This window comes from Pyrgilauda ruficollis, unplaced genomic scaffold (genome assembly GCF_017590135.1).
Source record: "Pyrgilauda ruficollis isolate IOZ18807 unplaced genomic scaffold, ASM1759013v1 scaffold2, whole genome shotgun sequence".
Classification (NCBI taxonomy): domain Eukaryota; kingdom Metazoa; phylum Chordata; class Aves; order Passeriformes; family Passeridae; genus Pyrgilauda; species Pyrgilauda ruficollis.
In genome coordinates, this window is record NW_024519206.1 from 26,327,816 (window position 1) to 26,346,670 (window position 18,855).

The 18,855-nt window shown below is 44.6% G+C and overlaps 2 protein-coding genes across 2 annotated transcripts in view; one reads left to right on the forward strand and one right to left on the reverse strand.

Annotated features, from left to right (window-relative positions):
- Positions 1-713: 713 nt before the first annotated feature.
- SFRP4 (secreted frizzled related protein 4) lies at positions 714-11,668 on the reverse strand. The gene is made up of 6 exons (XM_041466790.1): positions 10,303-11,668; positions 10,082-10,162; positions 9,925-9,990; positions 7,142-7,340; positions 4,421-4,484; positions 714-1,927 (listed from the first exon to the last, which is right to left on the reverse strand). Exons 1-6 carry the CDS (start codon positions 10,742-10,744, stop codon positions 1,739-1,741), a joined length of 1,041 nt encoding a protein of 346 aa, XP_041322724.1. The 5' UTR covers positions 10,745-11,668; the 3' UTR covers positions 714-1,738.
- A 717-nt stretch (positions 11,669-12,385) lies between these two features.
- EPDR1 (ependymin related 1) overlaps positions 12,386-18,855 on the forward strand; it is a 29,311-nt gene continuing 22,841 nt past the window's right edge. The window contains exon 1 of the mRNA XM_041466862.1: positions 12,386-12,722. Within this exon, the coding sequence (XP_041322796.1) occupies positions 12,460-12,722 (263 nt within the window). The 5' untranslated portion in view covers positions 12,386-12,459. The remainder of the gene's footprint in view (positions 12,723-18,855) is intronic.

The window sequence follows — 18,855 nt, forward strand, 5'->3', positions numbered from 1 at the left end:
ACCTTTGTATATGTTAACCGGTTGCTCGAAGCTCAACAATGACCATTTCCGTTGGTTTTTCCCCCCTGAATTATTCTATATGCTATTATCCCATTTTGTTGTAACACCTCTAGATCTTAAACACTGCAACTTGGCATCTAGGTCCCAAATTCACGTTAGCAAATTAGTAAGTATGTAATTGCTGCTAGCAGAATCACTCCAGCACATTTTGCTGTGAATTTCACATATGCAAATTTCATTGCAATTTTTGTCATGGCAGAGATCAACATACTGACATGAGCAATTGTTATTCCTTATGATAATCTACACAGAACTTTTTTTTTTTTCTGACATAGAACTTCTCTATTATAAAAATCCTCATTTTACCAGAAATGAAAAGTCTTAGACTTCCTGCAGGAAATCTGGAGGGTCTTTCATGTATTTATCATGATCTCTTCTGATCTTAATGTTGGTGATCTTCTTGTGTGTTACATGAAATTGAAATCAGAATGTATTATCTATGCTGCCTCACTGAAGTACACCTCAGAAGGAATAGCATAAATGCCACCTTGGAGTTATATTGATTAGTCTTGTATCAACTTTTCTGTTCTAATACCTCACACAGAAAATGTTACGTCAGTAAACTTACCACATAAATAAAAGAATCTGCTTTTCAGTGTAAATTATACTTTCTGATACGAAAAACTGCAGATAGCCAGTTGTTTTGAGAAGCTCATTAATAGGGACAAGGCAGATTTATTTATTCATTTATTTAATCTCAGAGAAAGGTAAGAATTATGGTATCAAATGATAAAACGTTATCCAAATGATTACTGAGCCACTTGAAGCCCTATCTTCTCCTTAATACTGTACAGTAGCTGTCAGTTATCTTTAGAATAAAGCTCCTATTCCAGTTTTCATAGCAAAGCTATATTACAGCAGATGTGTTACTTTTAAGAATTCTACAGATCTGTTCACTTTAATTGGTCTCTTCAAAAAAATACAATTTTTCAACTAGATGTTTAAATATATTTGAAATTAGAACAACAGAAGCCAGCCTGAAGTACAATTAAAAAATTGTCTGCTTTGAATGCATTTTTTACTACACAAACCCACAAGATAAAATACTATCACTGTAAGCACTTTTTCAGCACACACATAAAAATAATCATATAATGCATACCCAGATGCTTAATGGTAAACTATGCTTTTGAACACTCTGAAGAAGGGCTGTGATTCCAAATAGCAGATAGGTTCAGCTCCAGCAGCTGCAGCCACCGCTGCCTGAGATATCTGCCAGAGGTTACCATCCTTCTGCTGCTCCTCAGCTGCCAGGTCTAGTGAGCTCTCAGCTAATTCACAGACTAACTCACCAACTATTACACCAGCTGAGGACAGACAGAAACTCCATGCAGCTCTCCAACATTTGGCAGGGAAGCAGACCAGACAACTGGTACAAGGAGTCAAAATGTCTGGCAGCCAAGGCTAGCTCTGTCTAGATGGGAAATCAGAGCCCAAAGATAAAGCTCGGTCAGCTGGAATATGCCTTCCTTGTATTAGTGCAAACCTATATTCTATGGCTTGCAGTGAATTGAAAGGATAAGCAAACCTTGGAACAGTAAAGTGCAGCAAAGAGGTCTATGTAGAAAATGACATGATTCTTTAAGTCAATGAGTTCCAGATTAATAAAACATGCTGACCAAGCCAGATTGTGACCCTTGTCATGCAGGGAAAGTCCTTCCTTTTGGAAATTTCACACTTATACTCTTTTGGGGTTGATTTCTTTCTGGCCATTTCTTATTTTAATGGCCTTTTTGGGGCCACTGATCACTGGGTTGGTGTTCTTGGTTTGAGGTTTCAGGGCTCCACTCTGACCACTGCGTCCCGAATTCTGGTTCTTACTGCGTGCAGTTCGTCGCTTTTGTTCTTGCAGTCTCTGTTCCCACCTCTGTAGAAATGCCAAAGACAAACAGGATGAGTTACGGAAGGACATAATAATAAATAATTACATCTTAATCAAAGTTATCCTGAACCACTGATGCTAGTGCTACCTTTAACAGTCTCATACTCTATATTGCAAGGCCACTGATGTCAGCATGCAATGGCTATTTGCAGGGAGTGTGTTCTAGGTTAGAGGGAATTTCCACAACACCAGTTGATGGAAATGACAATTGCCCATCTCATGTGCATGCTGCACGTGAGTGCCTTTTCAGAAACAGAGGGAAGCTGGCATCTTGCCATCAAAAAGTCAGGACCAGTATATTGGAGCTCCTTTGCAAGGCCATTCTTGCTGTCTCGCTGGATGTGCTACTTGACTTTTCCTCACAAAGTCTACAGGAATCAAACTATCCTTTCACAATACATATTTAAGCACACAGCCACAAGGGGAGCTAGTATTTACTTTCTGCTTCTGCTTTTCCCTGGGGTGGAAAGGACTGGGCATGAACAAGCTTATGTTATGGACAGAAAATAGCGATGATCACAGCGAAACCATTGTGTTGGGAGTTGCAATGGCATGGTTTGAATAATGCACCTGCAGCTTTATTCAGCAGCATCCCCAAGAAATTTTGAAAAGCAATGTGCCTACCAAAGGTAACAGCTGTCAGATTTTCAAATCCAATAGTGCAGCAGCTACAAAATAGGTTTTTACAGTAAGTTTAACTAGTCAGCTCTCCAAAACATGGAGGGATCCATAAAACAGCAACAGAGACTGCAGACTTTCATGTCTAGGAACAGAAATACCTACTTTAAGGAAAACAAGGTAGGCAGTAGAACCCAGAAAGGATCTCACCTCTCCCCTCTATTATCTTTCCCTTTTGAAATTGCTAAAGGCGGTGGATTTACGCAGTGAACAGAGAAAGAGAAATGTTCTCCAGTTTGCCTATTCAGTATCTCTGCACTGACTTTGTTGCAGCTCAGACTCTTGTCCTGGCTAGAGAAAAGACCAGCAATGTTGTGGTTATGTTAACAACTGTCTTCTGTGGTTGACAGACAGCTCCAAACATCCATTGTAAGTGGTAACTCAAGACAAAATTTGGATGCAAGTCTCCAGAGATGAATGATGGGCATTAAAATGAAGCCACTGTGATACCTAGCTCCATACTGGCTTTGTGTGGTCAGAGTTATTTTATGCATCTTTATAAAACCAAAACTATCAGCAGACATTTAGTTGTGTCCCACTCAAACATGTTTAAATGAGGATTTAGTTTCTGAAACTATTAATATGAGAGGAAATTACATGTGCTTTGAAGGGCATTTTTTTGGCAGTCATGCATCTCTTTGACAATCTGAAAACTAATGCCCAAACATGATTCAAGACACAATTAGAAATGACAAAACAGTGTGAGGAGGTGACTAAAACACACTGTACGCCAGTAACAGGCCATTAAGTTGACAGCTAAAGGATTTCAGGAATCCAAGTCCTACGTCAATATTCTTCTAAATCCCACATGGCATCCTCTTCAATTGCCATGTATTTATTTTTTATAGATTTAAAGCATGTTTTCTTTTCCACACATAGGTTTCAGATGAGTAAGTGAGGAGGGTATGAGAGAAGCACTGAATGGGATTTTCTGCAAGAAGCTGGTCTGCAATCTAAAAGCTTCTGCTTATGGATTCCTACATCTCTTTTCCTCCTCTCTATCAACTGCCAATCAACTCACAACTAAAACACACATGTACATCCTTAAACATACATGTATGTCCATAATGCTCTGAAAACCTTTCTGAATTCCAAAAATAACTTTCTTCCATGTCTAAAACTGAGAGGAAGAATCAGAGCTTCTCTCAATCCATCCTTTCTTTCCATTAAAAGGAGGAATTTACAAGTAGAGAGTGATATCAAGTGCTATCCTGAAGCCCCAAAAAGCAGGGGCATCTGCTGTGCCTGCCACCCATGTCTCTATACTAAAGACTTTTCCTTCCAGTGTTTCCTGAATCCAGAGAAACAATGCCCAATCCTTTGGGTGAGTCTTCGTAAGGAATACCTGGTGTGAAGTGTGTGTCTCCAGCCTGTAATCTTTAATGCAGAGAAAAACATTAATCCAGTGCAGAGGATTTTAATGTCCTTTCTTATCTAATGTGGGCTATGCACTCATATGCATATCACCTTCACTTTCATATCATCGCTCCCTGTGGTAGCAGGGATATGAAAGAAATTCCTAGAGACATTACTGTAAGAAACCAGAGTTCACACGAAGATCATCCCACAGGATAAAATTAAAGAGAAAAAAAATTTTAGAGACCCTGAAACACAAGATTAAGGTATTCAAATTTTCACTTATACTTGGGTAACTATGAGGGCTGAAAATGTTCAAGTGGAAATAATGATAGCCAGTGGAGTTACAGATATCTGAAAGTCATCAAAGTTAATCTGAAGTAAAACAAAGGTGTTTAACTTTTTATCAAGAACCTCAGCATTCTTTACTTTGGTTGTATTTACCTTAAATCTTCTGTTTAGTTGGTCCTTCCATTTTTCAACTAGACATCCATCAAGAAGCATCAACCTGAAAATTAAGAAATACACACAAATTATGGATATTTCTGATTTTAATTCCTGAGATGCCATTCCAGATGATTTGACACAGATTGGGTTTGAAATGCACCCACAGGTACTGGTACTGGCCAGTATTATGTATGGGATAATGGGATACCATGTTTCTCTGTGTGTTTGTGTGAAGAGTAGATTAAACTGAAGCATTTCACTTCTGACTTTAAAAAAGAAGCTGTTTCACATGCACCAGCTAATACAGTTTACCTGAAAAACAGTAATATAATTATATGATCACTTACAATTATAACCTTTCTATAAATACATGGGGATGGCAGTATGTGTTTTCTACATCTAACTCCTTAATGAGTGCTTTAAGGTGAATTTGGAAGATGTATGGTTAGTGATATTTGCCATACTTGCCTACCAGTGAAATCTGGCTAGCTCCTGCATAAAAACATTAAGTCTAGTTGTTATGAAATGAACAAAAAAAATATGTGACTATTAAATATATATGCCTTAAACAGCTCCTAAAGCAGCTTATTCTAAAGCAGTCTGATGTCGCACCTTCCACGTCCCAGCCTAGAGACAACTTTTTGGGGTTTGTTTGGTTGGTTGAGACACCAGGCCTTAACATGCCCTAATACAAATTCCACTAAAATTCTTGGGGGTTTTACTTAGACACCAGTGCTGGCTGAAAACATCAAGACATTGTTATAAAAGCACACAACATCACACAGCAGTGTTCTGCCTGGTGAAGGTTAAACAGTGTAGCAGGGCCTGACCGCCAGTTTCTATGAGTAGTCTCACTGCTCTTAGCAGCTCAAACACAGTACAAAATGCTGCCTCTTGTAGTCATTAGCCACTGTGCATCCAGTTTGACCAAACATAAAAGGCCTAACTTGAGTGTAAACCTTGGAGAATAAGGACCAATACATTGCACATTTCTTTCCGAAGAGAAATTAGACGACTAACATACAGGATTGATGCCAAGGCCATACTGCCATGGATGAAACCACAACAAGGGGTACATCTGGCATAGCTTTGGTTCAGGTCAAATTATCCAGTGAGGCTCTAACCCTAACAACAGGCAATAGGTATTTTGCCATTGACTGCAGAGGTGGTACAGCTTCCTCCCATTCTGCCTCTGTCATTTTAAAAAACTGCTGTAACTCAAAACCTTCTGTTTTCCTGCCACTGAGTTCAACAGGAAGCACATATAATAGCTTATGTTTCTTTTTCAAATCCACTTTAGTACACTATATGAAATTAAAAACCTCAATGACCTTTAAAAACCATCACAAGACATTTAGTGAATAACGTGTTTTTTCCATAATAATGGAGATGCCGATTGTGATCTTTGACTTATGAAATCTCCCTTTCCTAACAGCCTCCAGAGGATCCTCTGCAACCCAGAGCTCCTTCATCGCTGTTCTGGTCATAGTCCTTCTACATGACTCAGAGCTTGTATCCCTAAAATTACTAACGCAAAGAGATTGCTCTACATTAATATTTGTGAAATACTTCCGGACCTGGAGTGCAAAGAGCTGGATAGTAATATAATACTGTGTCTGTTAGCTCACCAAAAAACAAGATAAAGCAATCATCAAATTTTAGAAATACCTATAAAATGCTCCCAAAATATCAACATAAAGCTCATTAAAAATATGGGCATGGCCCACCACATCCCACATGTGGATGTTCTGTGGTCCTTACAAGTGTGCACGGCCAATTAACAGCAACATCACAGTATGCAAAACCAGCCTGCACATTTTACAGACAGCCTTGCCTCCCAACTACAACACACAGGCCTACATAGAACCTAAAACACCACAACCTGCTCTGCTGGCATCTACTGGTGCTCTTGGAGTGCTAATGTGGATGGGATGTACCCTTCTGCCTCAAGGAACCAGGGAGAAAAGGGAGCTGTGATTCACCACTCCTTCCCCTCCAGGCCAGCATGCTGGATTTCCTTCCATGCCTGGGGCTAGGCTGGCTGCCAGATGAAAGGTCTGGTAAAGTTTGTTTTGTTTTGTTTTTAATTTTAATGATACAGCAGGTCTGGCAAGCTGCTCTAAGAGTATTTACTTTTCATTTGCCATCCGGGAGCTAGAGCTCCAATGGCTGCAGCTTTGGCTGGTCCCAATACAGCTGTGGGATCAGAAACATCTTGCTGATGGCACTGGTCCAAAGTATGGACAGGCCAGTGGAGAAGGCCTGGCTCTGACTCCAGCAGCTCTGCTGACAGAGGATGTATACCATCTCCTGCCCATTCCCCTGGTGAGGCAGAACGATGCCAACACAGACCATCAACTACAGCCACCATTGGGCTTGTCGCACACAAAGCAACTCATCCCTATGGAAAGTGGTCCTGGAAAAACACTCCCAAACTGGAGGTGACTGAACTGCTGCATGATGCTTTATCAATATGCTGTCAGCATCTAATGCCACCAGATTTCATGCACTTTGCGTGAGTCAAATTTTGTAAACACATCATGGCACAGAGCTGAGGCTGATGAAGCGGAGAAAGTCAGCTGTGAAGGTAATGGAAACACGTATGTGTATGTATGTAATCCTAAAACAAGCCTATGATGAGGAAGAGAGATTTACTGGTCCTCCTTCCCATCTATCACAACCAGCCCTAACACTTTTCTGCAACACATCATGGCTCACCTTGAGCGCCACTCATAGCACATGATGAGAACATCCTGCTTTGGTTGAAGAGGCGGGCACTGGCAGGAGGAATTTGTAAGAAGAGGCACTTGGGACAGAGGAATTGGCATTGAAGACTTGAGTATGTCTTTGACTTCAACCACAGTGGTTATCTCATTGCAGTTCCCTCTTTCGACGCTTTTCACTTTAGCGTGAATGACTGCAAATAGAAAAATAGAGGAGCAAGAACAATGAACAGTCTTAGAAATTTAAACACATCTCAAAATTAAATAAAATATATTGAATTGGAAGCTGTTGTTTTGGTTGTGAAACTAGAACTACTTCTGCCTGTGTGGGCATGAACAGTGGCTTAGAATAACAGAGGCCTGATCTCAATTTGGTTTTCAGTAGGACTGTTGACAACTGTAAAATTAAACATGTGCTTAAATCTTTGCCAGATCAGGCCAACCAATCTCGCCTGGAATCACACACACAAACAGCTCCTTTAACTCAGACTTGAAGAAGCCTTTGCATAAATCTAACCCATTCTCCAGCCACATCTGGCTATTTCTGATTAAATAATGAATAATTTACCTCACAGACAGTTGTCGTGAATTCAGTCTTTTCAATAATAAAATAACTTCCTGTAGATCGTAACCAGGAAATATAGTCTTTTCTTAAATATAAGAAAGAAGGGAAGGCTAGAAACGAGTCAAAAAACTAAGAGGCTTAGGATTTCTATTATTTACTTGAGCTACACTTTTTTTCATCTTTTGCCTTTGGATTCTATACCAATAGTGAGATCCTTATATAAACGAGACACTGAAAAATGTTCTTCTGACTCCGAATACACAATCATTTGTATTCTTACCTTTCATTGAGGAAAACTGCATGTCTGCACAGATGCAAGAAGGTGAAACGCTGTAGATTACTCTGAAATGATCCCTGGGCTAACTTTGTACCTACAAACTCTGGCATTTCTCGAGCATTTCATCCCTTCTCTCTTGTGAGAAATACCAGATGTAATAAATTAAGTATGATTTTTACATAAAGGATTTTGTCTCTAGGAAATGTCAAAATAAAAAGGGTTCTACTGTCCAAAAATTCTTCAGTGAAAGGCACTGAAGAGGCATGAGAAGTGTATAGACCACAGGGTGATCAGTCTGCCCCTGCCAGCCACACAGGGTCAAAAGCCTCCATGTAAACCTCATAACATTTGGAATAAACTTCACACATGGAAAGCAGGAGACCAGCACTGTTAATGCAGTCTGGGGTTTATGTGCTCCACCTTTATCAGGACATGTATACCAGACACAAAATATGTGAGGAATTTCAGTTTTGGAGACTCACAATCCGTTTTCAAGTCTGATTGGTACAACTGAAAGTACATTTTGGCTGTATGTCTTATTTTAAAGGTTTTCAGAAAAAAAATTAATTTTCAACTCATTAAATCTTGTCCCTCAATTCATTTTCCATATAAATACGTCTATTTATCTCACAGGGTGCTGAATAAAAATTTACATCTCAAAAACAAAATCTTGATTTCACAAATTCAATGGAATTAAATTTTGGACCCCAACACACAGGTTTTACTCAAGGAACACTCCCACTGAATCACTGGAATCAGAATTTATATGGCTAACACCTGTCTTTCATTTCGGAGCAGTCATTTGATATCACTACTTTTCATATGTTTCAGGCAACTGTGGAAGCTCATTTTTCCACCTAAACATATCTCTATGTTGTACTGACACAGCTCAAAGAATTATAGAAAAAGAATAAGTTGTGTAAATGCACCAAAATGCTATAATGAACAAAAAATTGTACAATTACCTAAGCTGAAGGTTCAGCTTGATTATTCCCACCAAACATGCTAACAAAGAAGCAAATAGCTACAAACTTACATTCATTTGATATCAAACAAATAGGAACTGAACTATATTATAACCCTACTGCAGAAGAACTAGAAAAATGACTGGGAAAAAACCTGCCATTGAGAAAATACCCAGAAAGTGCAAAATGAAGCAATACTGCATATAAAATTCATAGTTAATAGGGGCTTTGTATTGACACTAGGTTTAATCTGGCATTTATCTAACTTTAATTAGAGTTCTTCCTCACTCACACCATCAGAAAACTGAGGCAGGGGGAAGCCAAGGGGAAAGAGGGGTGAATACTTATTTTTGTTGCCAATATACGTCACCCAACGTATAATAAAACTATCAGCTATCTCCGTGACTGGATGGTGTAAATTGTCACTGAATTCAGTTAATCTCTGACAATTCTGCACCAGACAGAACTCTGGCTATTAAGTAAAAGCATATACAAATTTCTAAAAACTTTTTACTTTGCTGCAGCTGGTTCACATTTACAAGTTTTATTTGGGTAGCAAACCCCTGTTTATTCTACCTGCTGGATGAAAACAGGAGCTGGCCAAGCCACCACACTCACATCAGGCGTCACTGCCTTTACCAGAGTGACCTTTGCAGCAGCAACCACCCTTTCTGCAGAGCAGAAGGGTGCACATTACTGACATTTTACTGCTTTTTTCAGAAACACACCATCATCTGTGCAATTACTACTACTGCCTGCACATGGTGTGTGCTACAGCTGGATTTTGGAAGAGGACAGCTAGGTCCCGGCAAACACCCACTTGGAAAGGCTGTGTTGGAGCAGTCTTCTCATGCCGCATTTGCTGGACGTGGCCTGGTGTGGGTTCAGCACCCACACAGGGCTGCTTAACTTGCAGGGACACAAAAAGGATGTGGGGCAGGCAAAGTGAAGCATTTCCCCCATGCACTTACTGTAGCTGTAGTTCTTGGCCAAGTAGGTTGACAGCGTAGGTTTTGTCTTTTTGCACCTGCACCGCTCTTCAAAGGAAGAGAAGGGAGAAAGGTTGAGGGGTGTCAGAGGAACCCTGTCTCCAGGGGGGTGGAGGCGGGGGGGTCGTCCTAGGCTCACCCTGGCCACGGTTCCTGCAGTCAGGCTCCAGGGGTCTGTCTGGCACCATAAAACCCTGTGTGAAGTCCGTCCACTTCACATCTGCAAACAGAAGTGCGTCAGGGAGTGAAAACTATCTGTAGAGCGTGGGGGTCCCGCAGCGCCCCCGTCCCACCCTGGGGCGTCCCGCGGAGCTGGAGGCAGTCCTCCCTCCCACCTCTCGCTGCCCCCAGGGTTCTCACCCTCCGGCACGTCGGTGACGATGGCCTCTGGGGAGATGCAGACGCCGCGGTCGTAGACGGGGAGGTCGTCGCAAGCCAGGCTCTCGGGCCAGCTGTGGTTGTAGCGGCGCATGATGGGCTCGCAGCCGTCGCGGGCGCGCTGGCAGACGGAGCGGCACGGCTTGATGGGGTCGTAGAGGAACTCCAAGGTGCAGATGGGGGCGTACATAGCGCAGAGGAAGAAGGGCAAGACCGGGCTGCAGCCGGTGGCCACTAGCTCCTCGTACTGTTCGATAGCGAGGACGGCGTTTTCCTGGGTGCTGTGGTGGAGGTGGTTGGGCATGCGGGTGATATTCCAGGGCATGGAGCGGCACATGGGGATGCGCACCGCCTCGCACGGCGCGCCCTGCGCCCGCGGGCTCACCCGCAGCCACAGGGACACCGCCACCAAGGCGCGCAGCATCCTCTTCCTCCTCCTTCTCCTCCTTGTCCGCCGCCACCCGCCGCCGCCCCGCGGGTCCCGGCGGCCGAAGGGCGCGGAGCGGCGCTGCCTCCCGGAGCCCCGCTGCAGTCAAGTCGCGGGAGCCGCCGCGCCGACAGCCATGGACATCGCGGGACCGCATTTATACCAGTGGCACGAGTGACGTGGGGCCGATCGCGCTCCCTTGGCAGCCCCGCTCCTCCGGGGGGTGGGGGGTGTGCGCGTATGTGTGCGTTTTGCTGTGCAGGCACGGTGACATCACCTCCACCCCGTTTAATCCCCCGGCGACATCACTGCGTCTCTCGGCCGCCGCTCCAGCTCCGTTTCAGTTTTCATCTGTGTCATAAATTCCTTCAGGTGGAAGGGGGGCGAGGCGGGGGGAGGAAACCCAAACCACACGGTTCTGCCGCGGGGCTCTGCGCTCCGGCGCGGGGAGAGGGAAGGCGACGGTAGGAACCGCGGCTTCTTCCCGTGGGAAGAACTTCATACGCCGCGTTTTCTCAAGGGAGAACAAAGTTTTTGCGGACTTGAGGGAGCTCCGGCGGCTGTTCCCGACGCCTCCAGGGGGTTGCAGAATTCCCTCCCTGAGCTCGGCACGGACGGGGAAAGGCGTGAAGTGCACGGGCGAACAGAGGGGTGGTGGCTCGTGGCCCGGTTTGCTCGGGACAGGGGGAGCGGCGGCGGGGCCGGGGCAGCGCGGGGCCGCTGTGGGGTGCTGTGCGGGCAGTCAGCCCGCCGCCCCGCTCCCCCCGCCGCTGTCCCCCACCAATCGCATCTGCACACGAGCGGAAGAACCTTCAGACTTTTGCCAAGCTGTTTTTTATTTTCCTTTCCTTGGTGCTCTACGGCCACGCGCCCCTGGTGGAGAGGAACGGCGTGCCCAGGCGGCGGCAAAGGGCTCCCTCACAGCCCACCTCCGTTCCCCCTTACACGGAAAGACCTCCGGGCCCGTTCTTCACTGTGGGAAATGCCGCTCCCCAGTATTTGAGGGACCCGCTGAGATAAGATGATTAACTCAATGTCAGGTTATCCCAGTGACCTGAGAGAGCCACAGCATGACTCTGAGGTACCTGCCCCGGCCAGGTACCGTGGTGCCACCGGTGTTGCCCCCTGCAGATGCAGCAGAGCTGCAGGGACGGAGCACCTGTGGGGCACGGGCCTCCCTTTCCCTTAGTGGGTGAGGAAAGCACATCCAGAGCAGGCAGGAAACAACAGCTGATACATCTAAGAGGGCAGTGGGAGATGAAGGAATTCATGTGGTGAAGGAATGCTTGGTGACACTGTCTGTCCGTAAGGAGGCACTGAAATTCCCCCCTCGAGGGCAACATTAAAGCAGTTTGTCCCAGCAGGTTACTCCTGCTCGCGTATCCCCTCCCGCCCCAAGCTCACGCAGAGTGCCCTGGGCTTGGAGCTCGCAGCTGCCCCTCTGGGCAGCCCTCGCTAAGCAGTGGGCACGGCCAGGGCGCCCACACCCTCCCGGCTACGGGGAGGGAGGCGTGAGAGGCCGAGGGTCCCGGCTGCCTGTGGCCGCGCTGCCTCCTGCCCCGCTGGCGTCCGGGCGCTGTAGCGGCGGCCGCCTCTCGCCGCCGAGGTGATGCGGGTTTGGAGGCGGGCCGCCCCCGCCCCCCGGCACAGCCTGCCCGCCCGCCTGCGCGCCGTGCGGGGCGGCCGTGCGCCGAGGGAGCGCGGAGCGGAGCATGGCGCGGCCGGGGGCCGGGCAGCAGCTGCGCCCGGGGCCGGGGCCGCCGCTGCGGCTGCTCCTGCTGCTGGGCGTCCTCCTGCTGCGCGGTGGAGCGGCGGGGGGGGCCGAGCCGTGCCAGGCGCCGCGGCAGTGGGAAGGGCGCACCGTGTTCTACGAGCACGGCTCGGGCCGCAACACGAGGGCCGCCGTCTCCTACGACGGCCCCAACCAGCGCCTCCGCATCCTGGAGGAGAGGAAGGCGCTCATCCCCTGCAAGAAGTAGGTGGCGGCGAGACCTGCGGCGGGGCCGGGCCGGGCGGGGCGGTGAGGGTCGGCACAGAGCCCGGAGGCGCCTCCCGGGGGTGTGGGGTGATGCGAAGCCGTGAAGGGGGGTCTCCCTCTGGCCCCGCTTTGCCGGCGGCTCCTCCCCTGTTTGAGTCGGGGCAGCGCGGGGCTGGCGGAGGCGAGGCAGCGGCGTGCTGGGAACAGCTGGCGCTAGGAAACCTGTCACCAGCATGGCTTGGATCCGTGTCGATAGCTTTGTATATACGTGTATCTCCGTGTAGATATGTGTGTGTATATATATCGAGAGATTTATGATCAACAGTGTCAGCTTTTTACTTTCAGAAATACTTCCCCCCCCCCCCCCCCCCGGCTTTTGCTATTCAAATGGAATTTGAAACGAGTCCAAAAATGTGTGGTATAATGGGTATCATGAGGTTTAATGAAGAGCTTATACTCAAACATGTGAATAAAGGTATGGGGTGAGGGAGGAGGCTCTAGCTCAGTAATTTGCTAATAAGTTTGAATTACAAATTCTCTGGGCCTTCTTGGTCCTTGTCAGTGCTTGGTCCTAAGTCAGTGCCAGGGTGTCAGAATGCATCCATTACCTGTGGTACAGTGTATTCATTCCCATTGCAGAGCCCTGCAGTACCTTCCTGTTTTTCATTTATACAGGATGTATCTGTTAAGCCCATAACTAATCCCAGAAAAAATCCCTGTGTCATTGTCTGTTTCTTGATTTGCTGAAAAACAAATGTAGAAAAAAGCTGACGAAAGAAGAGCCTCTTTTTCCTTCCTCAGCCTGCCAAGCTCAGGTTGGGTGGAAGAACTGATCAGCCTAGAGAGGCCTTTCTGAGTGAGACATTTCTGGCTACTGAGTGTCAGTCACTTTCAGACAACATGTCAAAACATACCTGCCAGTGTGAGGGTAGCAGGTCTGCCCATACCTCCGCCTCTCCCTCCTACGAATTGTACAAATAATAGTGCATCCATCCTGGGGATGTGTGAGACAAGGTAATGACCAGCCTACAAATGCTGTATCATCCAAACTAATGGTCTCTCCTTTTAAAAGATCAATATTCCTTTTCCCTGCTGTCTTTTTTTCCTGACAATCAATTTCATACCAGCATCACACAATAATTGTTTTAATCTTTGCAAAGCATGTGCTCTTCTGTGGTCCTTTCCCTCCAAATCCCCTGACACTTGTGGAACTGGTTTGTGTGTTTCATTTTCAGGCTTAACTTTCCCTCATTGTAAGCTTTTTTCATTACTGTTTTTGCATAGGAGCCATGTGAAGAATGTTAAAAGCAACATACACGTGTTTGCTGGTGCTCTGCTGACATAAAGCATGGAGTCTGACACTGGCCATGGGGTGCTCATGCTTCCCTTCTTCTGCAAGTCCTAGGTTAACTTTAATGTTTGACAAGCATAAAACTGTGCTACAAAGCCTGACACAAGTCTTTTCTAGCTTCTAACTTGTACTACACTTATTTCTTCAAGCTTATGTTTATTTTATTTGAAAACTTTGTTTTAAGATTGAAGAATTACACTACATTTTAGACTCTGGGCCAGATTTTGTCTTTTTCCAAGATCTTATCTTTTTACATTTTTGATAAATACCTGCTGTGGATGCAGTTTTGTCTGGTTTGGTAGCACTAGAAAGAGGCAGAGTGCAGACAGGTGCACTTGTTGATTTCTCCTGTATTAGGTTTTTGTTGTAGACAAATTTCTGACCTCAGAGGTCTTTAATGTTTCTAGACCCCTGTTTTCTGCCATCCAAAAGTGGAGAGGGGTTGGTTTTGTTATATGGGCAGTAGTGTCTGCTCAGGGCATGACCCAGCTTCCATTTAAGTCTCCCTTTGGTTTCAGTATGTGTTGGATCAGGTCTATTGTGACCTGATCACAACTTCATTTCAGTGTGGACACAGTGACTTGTAAACTGAAGCCTTCAGAAGTTAGAGGCAAAGGTATTTATCCTGTCTTTTGAAAAACAACCTCTCCTCCACCCTGTTTTGACATTGACAAGAAAGGGGTAATTATGCTGAGGCAGTGAGTACAAAGTCAACAAGAAAATCAGCAAGAAAAATAGTGATGCCCTGATCTGTAAGGAAATTTCAGTCTACATTTTCACATTTTGCTCCTATCAGATGTAACTTACGTGCAGCAATCAGGGTTGGCCAACAACCACATTTTTCTACAAAGCATTTTCTGAATCTTGCAAATATGGACCTTAATCAGACACAGCCCTGTTTGAGTTATTGGCTGAGGTTAATCAAGGACACAAAGATTTGCCTGTGTGGAATGGCTTGTAGGTTTATAACCGCAGGAAAACATGAAACTTTCAGGTTTTATTGTAGATCTATGTTTCAAATTCATGTGTTCTGCCATGTGGCATTTTCATACCTACATCAGCCCAGTAAAACATACCTACCTCAACTCCAGGCAAGTAGCCATAAGGTAGATGCCCAGTTGCTGCTTCATTAACATAACTTCTTTGTCCATCAGTTGTTTCGGGATCACCTGAGATGCAGTGACCGCATTGGTAAAGACTGCCCATTCCCCATTGTCCAGCTGCACCGTGTCACCTGCCACCTGGGCACACACCTCGCTTGCCAGACAACCAACAGCACCAGTTCATTAGAGAAGTCATAGCTGTGGTTTCCGGAAACCAGCTTGTTGGGTGGATGTTTCTCTAGGTCACACAATTGGCTCCTGCACTCTGGCTCAGAGTGTAAAAAACTACCAGCAATGATCCTAGGCTGAGATTTTTTTGAGGAGCACCTATTCCAGCTGGATTCATTTTTGGGTTTTCTTTCTGATAGCAGAAGAAGCGAAAAGAAAACAAACATGGAGTATATTGTGCTGTTTCCCATTTGGATTAGGTCATTCCAGATATAATGTGAAAGGGGAGCACTTGAAACAGCTCCCTAGACCTCTTGAGGCAAAGCTGAGTTCATGCTGTTAAACAAAGAACATGTTTTTTAATCCTTTATGGCATGCAATATGAAGTTAACTTCCTTTTGTGATCTCTGTATGTTAAACCTTCCTCACTCTTGTTCAACCCTCTGTTGGCTTCTATCTCAGGACACTTCTCAAAATAGGTAGTAGTCACCAGCATGGTTTGCAGCTGGGGCAAGAGTTTCTTTTAAAGGGAACTTCAAATGCTGTAGATTTGAGTATGACATCTCTGCAACTGGTAAGAAATCCTGGCACAAAAAATTCCAAACAAAAAATCTTACTGCACTGTGGCCAGAACTTCGTGTCATCCATTACCTTTCATTTTCTTGGAGAAATAGAGCAAGGGGTGTGCTCTTTGGCACTACTGGAGCCACTCAACAGGTGTTAGTGTTCAGTTATGAGGAAAGAAAAGCATGAAGTGAGGAGCAGAAATAGTACAGATGGTGTTTGAGAGCTGGAGTGTTACTTGCCACATGCTGTGTTCACAGAGTTTCACACTTGTCTTCCATACTATTTTCCACAGAATGATTTTCAGGGAAGGCCCAATAACATATTGTCTTATGAGAAATGTGATAATGGGAAGAAAAAAAATTTCCATGTGGTCAAGAAAGTGAGTAGGAGGAAGAAAATGTTTTGTTTTTTGGTTTTTTTTTTTTATTTCTGTGCATGTATTTTAACAGTAACCTCCTTGGCCTATTGTACAGTACTCAGCACATTGAGATGCCTGTGTATTTGCAGCTGTCAGGGTTAGTGTCTTAAAACCTGTAGCTGCACAGCAGAAAAACAATCAGGAGGTACTCTGTCAGTATTAATTTAAAAAGCAGAACTAAATGTTGTTAAATTCCTTTAGTTCAGTCATATTTGCAAAAGATAGGGACAGTTAAGGGGAGGATAAGCTCCTCACCTGGCCACACAAACTGCTGGTGTGATAGAGGAGTGACAAAGCTATGTTTAGAGAAATAAATCTCTTATTCTGGCAGGCTCTTTGCCTGTGTGTGTCAATCCCTGTCCTTGACTGAAGGCAGGCAGCATAAGGTCAGGTGCAAATATAACAACATTCATGTGGAGAAGAGGTGATGACTTTTCAGAATAAACAGAGTGTGGGCACACGTGTCTGACTTATCTCAACTACTTTTTAGTTGTTTTAGGATGTGTGATTGTAAAGGAAAAAACAGTGGTGTCTGACCTATTAAAATCGTATAATCCATCCGTTCTGTGGTCGTTGTGGTGACTCAATAGGCTAAGTATTGAGCTACGCTGAGCAACTGCAAATTTGTTTCCCAGACTTGGTTTTGGGAGTGGTTTCTGCAGTTTAATGTTTTGGGGAATGAAAGACTGTCACGGCTAAAATTTTCAGAATTGGCCAAGTTGCCCAGGAACCCAAGTTCCGTTTTTTAAAGATAATGTAGAGTGTGCAGACTTGTGAGACCCTTAATTTGCAATGAAGCAGAAATGAATTTTCAGCAGTTTCTCTAAATGTAACCTGAGTTCTTGGGACCTAAAATTCTTCATAAGCTGCTGTGTATATAACTCGCTTCTGAGAACAAGAACTGAAGGAAGGTACTTAGACCTCCTGCATATACTTTCTTCCTATAAGTGTCAAGTTCTTTCAAGTGTCTGCTGCTGCTAATGTCTATGAGTTTGGAAAGGTGGCTTTGGAAAGCTGCTGTGCTGGATGCACACTGACTGTCAGATGCCAGGCAACACCCTGAAGCAAGCCTCAGTTGTTCTAGTGAGAGTTGTGTGGTGGGGTATGGAGGGTTGGCTGTAAAAGCCTCAACTCCTGCACTTCCATCAAAGCCCGTTTCCAAGTCAGTTTACTGAGTCCCTCAGTGATGCTCCCTGCTAAGGCAGCTGGTTCCTTGGAGAAGAGCACTGTACAAGGAGGGAGCTGTGGTCCGTGGTGGCTGCACAGAGGAGCATCTCGTCTCACTCCAACTGTTCATTGTGTTTGTTTCTGCCCCCAGGCAGCAGCAACCATTCCCTTTTCCAAGTTCTTGGTCTTGTTGGAAGTCGGCCAAACTATACAGCTCAGGAAGGCGCTGGAGTCAGTTGCTGTTGTTGTTACAGGTGGGCTGGTTGGGAAGCGATGAAAACACTGCTCAGGGGAGGCAGTTCAAATTCTTCAGCCATTGAACTGCATCAGTAACAGACAAATGGACTCTGTTAGAGGAAGTTGGGAACTGTTAGCTTAGCAAAGCTTTTTCTGTCTTGTGTGCTATGCTTCCTTGGACAACAGCATCTTTGTTAGTTGTGGAAAAAAAACCCAGAAAAAAACACCTGAGTATGAATAAAGCAAATCCATTGCTTTGAGATGGCTGTTCTGTTTAGTGTAGTGCTCTTGAAACCATTGTTTATGCTAAGTGCTCTGGAGCCGTTTCATACAATACCAAAACACAGCACACATCCAAACTGAACAGAATAAACTGGCTTTTAAATTCAAAATAGCAGGATCCACAAAACATTTTAAAGCTAGAGAAAAAATGTAGATAAAGTGTCCAGTGACCCCAAGTTGATGATTTGCTAGAGCACTGGTTGGTGTACTTAAAAACCACTCTCAGACACTCACTGGGGTCATTACTACCACATGAGTTCTAGATATTGTTTTCTGGATGTTGTTAAAAAACAGAGGTTCTCATTAAAAAGTTTTGGTTTTTTTAAAGATGTTAAATGGTAGTCACTAACACCATGTTGTACTTGATACTAGTGGATTGGCTTAAACCTTTTATCTATCTGAACCCTTTAAATTTAGGGAATTACTTCTTTATTCCCTCTTATCATCTCTTGCTTGTCTATTTGAACTTCTTGAAATGATGTGGTTTTGCATTGAAACTTATGGCTCATCTTGTACTATTGGACATTATGGCAAAAACTTAAGGCAAGACCTTAAGTTTTTGCCTGAAAATACAATATGACTATATCTCTATAGCTGCACTGAAACTGAAAATACAATATGCCTATATATCTATAGCTTGGACCAGTGTTTTCAAAAGATAAATCACTGTAAATTGTATTCACAGGATTACAAATTTTTTTGTTTGTTTGTTTTTTGGTTTTTTTTTTCTTTTTGGTAGAGATTTAAAGTGGACATGAATTGAAAGACATTCAGTGTTCTGTGGTCACAGACAGCTGATGGTGATGTGACTGCACAGCTAAACAAACACAATGAAAG

Coding starts and splice junctions, on each gene's coding strand:
- SFRP4 (XM_041466790.1), bottom strand. CDS start 10,744: ATGCTGCGCGCCTTGGTGGCGGTGTCCCTGTGGCTGCGGGTGAGCCCG. Junction 9,991..10,081: donor CTGCAGGAACCGTGGCCAGG/GTGAGCCTAGGA, acceptor CTTCCTTTGAAG/AGCGGTGCAGGTGCAAAAAG. Junction 1,928..4,420: donor AACTAAACAGAAGATTTAAG/GTAAATACAACC, acceptor GCATTTCTACAG/AGGTGGGAACAGAGACTGCA.